We start from the raw sequence: 8,963 nt of genomic DNA, 5'->3' as shown, positions 1-8,963 counted from the left end.
AATGTAAAAGCATTTTGTTCTCATGTTCAGGGCTGTGCCTGAAGGCCCAGAGTGGATTGCTAGAATGTATAACAGCTTTTAATTTATTTTTTTTTTTTGAATCGGTGCCTACCCTGACCAGAATTTTGCTTGTCCAGCAGTGTAATAAAGATTAGAAATATGGCAGTATATTAGGAAATGGAGGAAAGATTTTTGTTGCTGATTACACAGGGATTCTGCCCCTAAAATCTGTGTGCAGACAGGATACTCGTTGCCTGTTCAATAAGATCACTTCTAGCTGCAGGGCTGGCATTGTTCTCAGACTGATTCCAAGAAGCCTCACCACCCTCCTTTGGGGATGGAGGGATGCTCTAGTAGTGAAGAAGTAAACATGCCTGAGAGAGCTGAGTTCAGCTGCCAGGTCTGCCAGTGTGTTACTTGGTCACTCTCTGCATCGAGTCCTCGTTCACAAGATGAGGACCTCCCTCACAGGGCTGTGTGAGGATAATGCAACTCAAGATCCTGATGTCTCAGGACCTTACAGTAAACAGTATTTAAAATAAGAAAATGGCACAATTCTGTTTTATTAAAGTTCTTTTTTACTTGTTTAATAAGTAGTTAATCCAATTGTATAGAATTTAGATAGCCAGTATCTATCTTGAAATTATACCTTGCCTTTAGTCACCTGTAGTGTTTACTGATGTGTCGATACACCAGAGTTCTTGTGACTCCCAGGGCATCTCCTGGTGAAAACCTTTGGGGCCTTTCTGAGAGCTTTTAGGCTGCCTGCCATGGAGCCAGGAGTGACTTAGGGATATAAGCTTGTCTGTGCTCTGTGCTGCTTAGCTGGAGATGCTGTAAACCCAAGTGTCTGTCATACCTGTGGAAGAAATACTGGAAGCTTGTGGAATTCAAGGGCTTTAGAGTGCTGAAGGTCCCAGCTCAGCTGGGATTTCTTGTCCGTTCTTGGAGCTTCAAGCTAACAAGCTGTTGGGCAACAGATGACCAGGGCTTATGGGCCCATATTTACATTACTAAGAAATACAGGAAACTATTTCATAATATTCCTTTCTAGATTTTGAACATGAAGAAAATTTTGAACTTTTTTGTTCCAAAAAATGGAACAGTATTTTCCGCCTGAACTTTGGAATATTCTGCAGAATAGGAATTTTGTCTGGTCATCTGCTCTGGTGCAGCTTTATCTAGGTGTTAGGAAAAGGGAAGGGGTGGGAAAAAACCTTTTTGGGATTTGAGCAACGTATAACTGGATGGATCTGCATCACTTCAAAGAAGAGACTCTTGGTTTTTATCTTCTCTTATCTCTAGTAATGTTGTTCTGTGTTCTGAATCGCTTTGTTTATTATCCTTTAGACAGAAGAAAGTCTAAAAAATTGTCTCTCACAGAGATGTTAATTACAATTGACACAATCTCGCTGTCGTAAACCATAAGCTATTTTCCTACTGATTAAGGTGTTATGTGTTTTTCAACCTGCAGGAAACGTTGCTTTCCTTTGTTCATTATCTCCTGCAAGATGATGAGTTCTAATCAGGAGGAGGTCACTTTGGGCGCTTTTCTCCAGTATATTGAAGATATGGGGATGAAGGCCTATGATGGCTTGGTTATACAGAATGCATCAGACATTGCTCGAGAGAATGATCGCATGAGGAATGAAACAAACCTGGCTTACTTGAAAGAAAAGAGTGAAAAACGTCGAAAACAAGAAGAAGCAATAAAACGGTAAATATTTTGATAAAAAGATGAGTGGTCTGGCAGAGTGAATGAACAGTGAGGAGCGCAGTTTCAGATACAGTAAATATGTGTAGACTAGTTGCTTTCTAAGCAGCTTGCTGGTAAAAGCAGTACAGACCATTGGCCCATGTCAGGCTGCTAATTGCACGTGTTTTACATTGTGTAGACATGATGAATGGTTCTGCCTCCCTGAGTGGAGGAGAGTATTCCCATCCAAATGTATTCTGTTTCAGCACATGTGGCATCTTTAGCAGGTGTGGTTTGTAACAGAAAGTTTAGGTGTTAGGAATAGGAGATGTAGATCTAATGGAAAATAGGTCCTCATCTACTCAGTGCTTTTAGATGGACAGTGTGTACTTTGTGCAAAGGTCTACTGGTGTGTGAGCTCTTGGATGACGGGGCAGCCTCACAGATCAAAACAGACTCTCCTTGAGCTGATGTTTTAAATCTGGTACATTTTCAAAGCTCTCTAATTGCTGTCTGAGGTTTTTAAAAAAAAAAAATCTGTTATTTATGATTTCCTCACTATTTTGTGTGCTCCGAAGTCAGTAAAAATATTGCAATCATTTAAAGGAAAATGGATCAAACCCCTGATGGGCAGAACGCTGTAATGGCTCTTCTTGAACAATTCCATTGATTTTAATTGACAGTTAATGAGAGGAGCACTCACATGACCTGGCCTCTTGTGCCAATGGAAAATAATGAAATCTCTGCAGCCTCTTGGAGAGGAAAAGAAGGTTGAATGGGATAGATACGCATATTTATTGTGTACACATTTGCATATTAAAAAAATGCATTCTCTTGAGGAGAGGGACAAACTGTGTAATACAGGTAAATCACCCATCCAAATGATAAACTTTTACATGCAAATGGATGGCTTGAGCACAAACTGATAGGGGGTCCTTTGAATTTTTTCCCCCAGCGTGTATCTTCTGTATTTCATTTTAAGTGATTAAATTTTATGCTATGTCTTGGGTACTGTACATCCAGGTATAACAGACATGCTGTGCTGTGAATGTTCCAGCAATGCCTCGGTAGTCTGGCAATTTTGATGGAACATTTGAAGCTAAAGAGCAGCACATACAGTTTGACAGAGGAGGGAGAAGCAGCAATGTAAAGCAAAATTATGGCTGCTTTACGTTCCAGGAAGTACGAATTTTTGGATTGTCACTAATTTGTTGGGGGGATAAGACCAATGTGAAATTAGGGTGAATATTGAGAGCCCATGCAATGTGTATTTTGGTACCTTCTGGACTATTGTCTTATCAGCCTAACTTTTGGGTGATGTTTAGGGGGATTCAAACTATTGGGGAGTCAAAGGCATGGGCTGGTTGTAGCAGGAGCTATGCTATGCACAACTCCATGAGAGAAATTGTTTTTCCTTGCAGCAGATTAATGTAGGAGGGTTTTGTTTGTTTTGATTTATGCTGAATACACATTTTTTTTTTTTCATTCTTGCCATCTTTGTTTAGTGTTCATCTCTCTCTTTTGACTACTGAATAGCTACGTAAACTGCAAAACTTCAAAGAGGAAAGGGTAGGGAGACCCACCTCAAAATATTTCTTAATATGGTGGGAAGTTAAGTTCTAGTTACATGAAGCAGAGAAAGAATTTGAATCTGTCTCACCTGCTAAGTGAGCGCATACAGAAGTGCTAGTCAATAAATTACTGTTTTAAAGTAGCGAGATGAAGAGTACTTTCTCATCTTACATTGCTGGCTCTTTCCCACTGAGGAAAATAATTTAAAAAAAAAAAAACACCAAATTTGTAAATATTTTTAATTTATGGAAACTTTACTATTTGGTTAATTTAGAATTGACTGGAAAAATAAATTCCCCAGTCCTTGTGGCAACTTCTTCATTTGATGATAGGCTATGTTATAGATCTGTATACATTGACAGTTTTTAGAATATAGTCTTCAGAGTTGACAGCTAATTAGGCTGTGTTCTGGCTAACCTGTTTATACGCACTTTAGTATGTGTGACCATAAAGGTCCCTAAGTGCCAAAACAGGTTTTGTTGTGAATAAGTTTCTTGGGGTGTGAGAGAGCAAGTTGTGGACCTGCTTGGTTCTTCAGGGTCCTCTAGCCAAGCTTCTCTACCTAATTTGAATGGTGGTAACAGTATTTCCTACCTTGTGGTTGGTTTGTGTGGTTTTATTTATTGATCTTGGCAAAGTGATTTGATGAAGAGCTCTGGGTAAGTGCAGATGATTTAGAGCTGAGCCAAACCATGAAATTCTTGCTCATGCTCAAATGAGATCACTGAGAACAGTGCTGTGCTCCCCAGATACAGAGTCAGAAGACAGAAGGAAGATTACCAACAATATAGTGGGTTTATCAGAGGAACAGCATGTATACCTATGTGAATTAGAGGCATCAACATTTCTTGACTATAACACTCTTCTGTGGGAAACCATGTTTGCCATGGCCCCCTCTACTACCTCCCTTGTTACTGGCTTATCTCAGTAACATTGAGGGGGTAAACAGTATCTGTCTGAGGAAACAAAGTAGGAAAATCACCTTAGGAAATCTTGGAAAACACTGGCTTTGAGTCTTTTTCTTGTGTAAACTTGGAGAGGGAAAACAAGATATTTGTAATCAACCCTTGATTACGAAAACTAAAAGCAATGGCAGACCAAGGGAGAACATCTGATTTGACTAAAGGAACCATGATGTCTGAAGTCACTTAGGCTGACTGCAATTCAGTCTACTCCCTGTAGTAACCTCCAGAGATTTCATCCAAGACCAGTTTCTATTGAAACACAGCAGTCAGGAAAGGTAAAGTATGATTATTGATTTCTTCTTTGTTCTGTACTATTTTCCTTATGTCTTTACCTTATCTTGATGGGTATTTATATTACCCTATTTCCTGGTAGTGTGGCCTAGATAGGAAGTGGTGCACATGTGCAGTGATAACAGTGCTACCAGTCTGGAGACTACCAATAGCTGAAAACAATCTCCTTAGCAACAAGGGAGTCATCCCTAGAATTAACTGCAGGTAGATTTGGAGCAGGAGAGGGGGTGCCAGCAAATGTTCTCCTTTTGGTTGTCAGAATTGAAATAAAGCAGCTATACGTCTTTGGCACCTACTGAAAATTACCTAATAATCTGGTTATTGAATTTTTGAGATGCTATTCAATTTTAGTGCTCAGATGGTCTCCTTTAGAAGAAGGCTGATCATGTATATTAACAACATAATAATGAGCAATTTATTGTCTAATAAAGTGGTGGTATTCACACACACAACACTATTTGGAAGCAGCTGTTATTTACCTAAATCATCTCATAACCATGCTGAATGACTTAAAAGTTCATTGAAATGCATTAGTCTGAGCAGTTTGGAAACAAGATCTGAAAAATGACATAAAAAAAAAGGCCGTTTGATTGTACGTTTTACCTTCCTAAGGACATATTGTGTTGGATTTCTTCAGTAGCACTGATGTACCTTCAGTGTGGATTGCTATCTCATCGTGTGTGGTTCTGATAGGTTAATTGTGGGGGAAAATGTATGGATCTATTGTACATTGCAGGGGATAAAATACATCGTATGGGATTGGAAAAAAAAAAAAGCAACTAGTCTTTGTCTGATCTTGCTGGGCTGAGTCAGCTGATCTGATCTGAATTTCTGACCTAATTTTCGTATGGTACTTAGCGATCATGCAGAGAAAATAAGGTTAATGTGCTGATCAGTAGCTGAGAGTAAGCCACAACAAATATGTTAGTGTGTATATATATTTTGGGCCTAATTTTTAGACGTTTTTTCTTCCATCTTTTATTCGTCTGGTCTCATTACTTGGTCATTCACAACTTGTCTGTACAGGCGGCTGTGTCCAGACCAAGAGAACATGCTGGCATATTGCCCACAGAGCTTATAAATTGTAAATAAAGTTATGAAGCAGTATCATTTTCACTGGCAATAAAGTTGCAGTACTGAGATGTACATTTGCCATGATACGATATCTGCCGTAGGCAGTGTTTCTGGGAACAGAAGGTAGATTTGCCTCAGCTATTATGGGTGCCAGGGAAAAGGTGAATATTTTGAATTTACATAGGGCATCTGTTAGAATGAGCAGTTGCTTTCTGACTTATCCATAACTGAAACACACATGTTTAGATACTTTATTTCTATTATGCATAGTCTTGTGTGGATAATTCACCAGTGCTTTTTTTTTTGATTGTCTAAATACAATATCTTGGTAAGAAACAAATAATGAACCCTCTTCCCCCTCTGAAGGCTGAGGCATGTTGCATTAATCATAGGGAGTGGCTGGGGTTGTACGCTTTCACAGGAGATGTATGCTTTCAAAGTTTTGGCTTCTAGTTTTTAGGTATCATTTAAGCTGCTGTTTCTGTTGGGGGTGTCGTCATTTGGATCTGTAACACTATGGAGATGTGACTGCTGCTGTGGTGTAAAGCTGGTGGTGTTAGTGGGCACGAATTTCTACCTGATAAATCTTGGACTTAGCCATCAAAATATTTATTTCTACTTCTAATGGTTTCCCTTACTTGTAGCTCATTCCCAGCACCTAAACGGCTCTGTGGAAAGCCTAGTTTCTGCTTGTTGAGGGAAGTATCCAGACAGATGCTGTCAAGAGGAGGAGCTTTTATGAGCGCTGTTCTGTGCTAAAGCTAGCAGAAATGGGCCAGCCAGCCAGTGGCAGTTAAGCTGTTGTAATAAAGAAGGAATTGTAATGAACAGCTGTCATCCTAACCTCTCCTTCCTTGGCAAATCAAATATTGAAGACTAACGCATCGGCAAAAGTAAGATCATATTTTTCTCTTGCTCTATTTTTTTTTAATGTTGTGGAACTAATTGAATTCAGGTATTATCTGTCTGTAGTTTTCTGTAGTTTCTGTCCTTAGATTCCTTTGTAAACAAGACATAAGTTATGTGTCCTTCAGCTAAAAGTTAAGTGTTATCATGCGTGGGCAACAGCAAGCAAATATAAAAATATTTCTATGCATGGGATTATTCACTGCCAAAAGCTCCGTTCAGCTGAGAAAATGTGTGTAATCTTAGAGTATATGGACGTGGTGAGGTGTTTCTACCAGAAGATTTCTATCAGAATCAAAAATAACCTAAGTCAAATAATGTCATTATGAACTTACTGTTTATAATAATATCTTGAAATCAGAAAGATACTTTTGAATACTTGAAATCAGAAAGGTAAACGAATGCTTAAAGTAGTTTCTTATTTTTCTGAACATTTGTCTGTAGTTGAAATTTTGTGTAGTGAACGACACATTTCTAAATTTGAAGGAATACTTATGCTTACTAGATTACAATATGCTTACAGCCAGACCTCAAGAAAAATGTGAAGGAAGTGCAATAAATATTTCAGATCATGGTGAGGGGCTCGGCTAAAGTACCTGCAAGCACATTATTGAGATGTTATGAATTACAAGCTTGTGAACATGTTGTTATTGGTTAGGTGTGTTGGTGTGGGGGTTTTGTGGGGTTTTTTTGTGGTGTTTTGTTTGTTTGGGGTTTTTTAATTCAAATCTAAATTCACTCGGTGAATGTGATTTTTGGATATGGGTTCTGTGGTATGTGCTCCTTTAATCAAAGGGTATGTGTTATGAGGAAGCTTAACTGTGGCATTGGTTGTTTTCCTTATCTTCCTCCCGGACATGTTGCATACTCATTTCATCCTAGATGAAATTATTGCTGTGGTACCACCTTTGTGGTGGAAGTGGATGATGAGGTGTGATAGAGACTAATTTTGGTATGATTTCAAAACCCTTTTCTTATGAAAATATCATAAGATATCCTTTGAAGTTGGGTTCATGTAGAAAGGGTAGCATTAATAGGTTTTTTTTGATGAAGAGTACATAAAATGGTTGTGCAGTCAGTGACCTCCAAATGTATTTTTGTTGCATTTATAAGTAAACAGATGTGATGCTCTAGCCAACAAATCCTCCCTTCCAAATGCTCATGTCCATATGGCCGCCTGTATTATTGCCACACAAAATAAACAACAGGCACAATGCAAACTATATTACATTGCTGTTGCTGTTATTCTGAGAAGCTTTATTTTAGGACAGTCATGCAACAAATGTCATTTAAAATTTACCGTAGAGGCTGATAGCCTGCTTGGTAATCCCAAGTACCAAAGAAATAAAGCAGAAATCATTAGCACTTTGGTATCTCAATCTTGATGTTATTTTCAATAAATTTTCCATGATTTTAGGGCTTCTGCCTACAACGTTTATTCTTTTTTTGGGCAAGTTATGTAATCTCTTCCCCTTCATCATTCCACAAATTGCTCAGCGTATACTGGCCCACCATGTAAGTGGACGCATTGTTGCTCAGGATTCATTTGCTATATTTAAAAGCCTAATTGGAAGTGTGGGGTCATAGAGTGCCCAGAGGACTTCTAAATGGGTTACAGACCCCTTTTCTTGTAAAAATCCAGTCTAAGCAGCTCCATGCTATTGGTATTCGCAGGCTGTCTGACCACCTGTGTAAATGAGTGAACTGGCCTTGCTCCAATTCCATTTGAGCGCGTGTTCACGTGCAGCCCACAGGCTGGTGCCTCCTCGGCAGCCTGAGGCGTTCGGGAGGGGGTCCGCTGTACCACTGCGAGACAGTCCTTCACATACCATGCTGAAAGATGCTGGGGGGTGTATGGATCTTAATGTCCAGTTTTTAGTCATTTGTTCCCATTCCACTTGTATTTCTAGTTTTTTTCTTACTACCTCTTCATTATCCTTTAACTACAGGATGTGGAATTGTAATTTTAACTTGATAGTTAAAATTATCCAGCACTGCCTCTAACCAAAAAGCCCCCCTTAGCAAGACAGAGATGCACGTAGAGCTGTGGGGAAGTAGATGTTTTGCACAACCCTTTAGGGTTCTGGTGGTGCTGCTATTTCTAGTCAAAGGTTTGTGTTTGCTTGGAAAATATCTTCAAGTATATTATGAAATTTCATAGAGTAGAGCAGAAATAAATAAAACCTGTTATTCTGAAGACTTGATTTAACAAAAGACTTTTGAAGCATGCCCAGATAAAGTCTTTGTAACTATTTAGGTTGTACTTCATTAATGGAGAAATACAATTCAGTAAACCAACACAATTAATATGCAATGTAACATTAATAAAATCTAGCCCAGGAGTGTTGGCAAAATTGAAGCAATGATCTGTTCTGGTTCAAGGCTTCCAGTAACCAAAAAGTACTTCATGCTGAAGTTCACTGACACCTGACAAATGTTGTAATTGCCTGTGACCTGAA

At 38.9% G+C, this 8,963-nt stretch overlaps 1 protein-coding gene across 1 annotated transcript in view; it reads left to right on the top strand.

Annotated features, from left to right (window-relative positions):
• The first annotated feature begins 1,502 nt into the window (after nt 1-1,502).
• The window catches only part of NYAP2 (neuronal tyrosine-phosphorylated phosphoinositide-3-kinase adaptor 2), a 134,660-nt gene continuing 127,199 nt past the window's right edge, over nt 1,503-8,963 (top strand). Inside the window, exon 1 of the mRNA XM_068407061.1 lies at nt 1,503-1,717. Within this exon, the coding sequence (XP_068263162.1) occupies nt 1,512-1,717 (206 nt within the window). The 5' untranslated portion in view covers nt 1,503-1,511. The remainder of the gene's footprint in view (nt 1,718-8,963) is intronic.

This window comes from Nyctibius grandis, chromosome 8, assembly GCF_013368605.1.
Source record: "Nyctibius grandis isolate bNycGra1 chromosome 8, bNycGra1.pri, whole genome shotgun sequence".
Taxonomy (NCBI): Eukaryota; Metazoa; Chordata; class Aves; order Nyctibiiformes; family Nyctibiidae; genus Nyctibius; species Nyctibius grandis.
The sequence above is the reverse complement of the archived record's forward strand: the minus strand, read 5'-3'. Positions and strand labels throughout refer to the sequence as shown.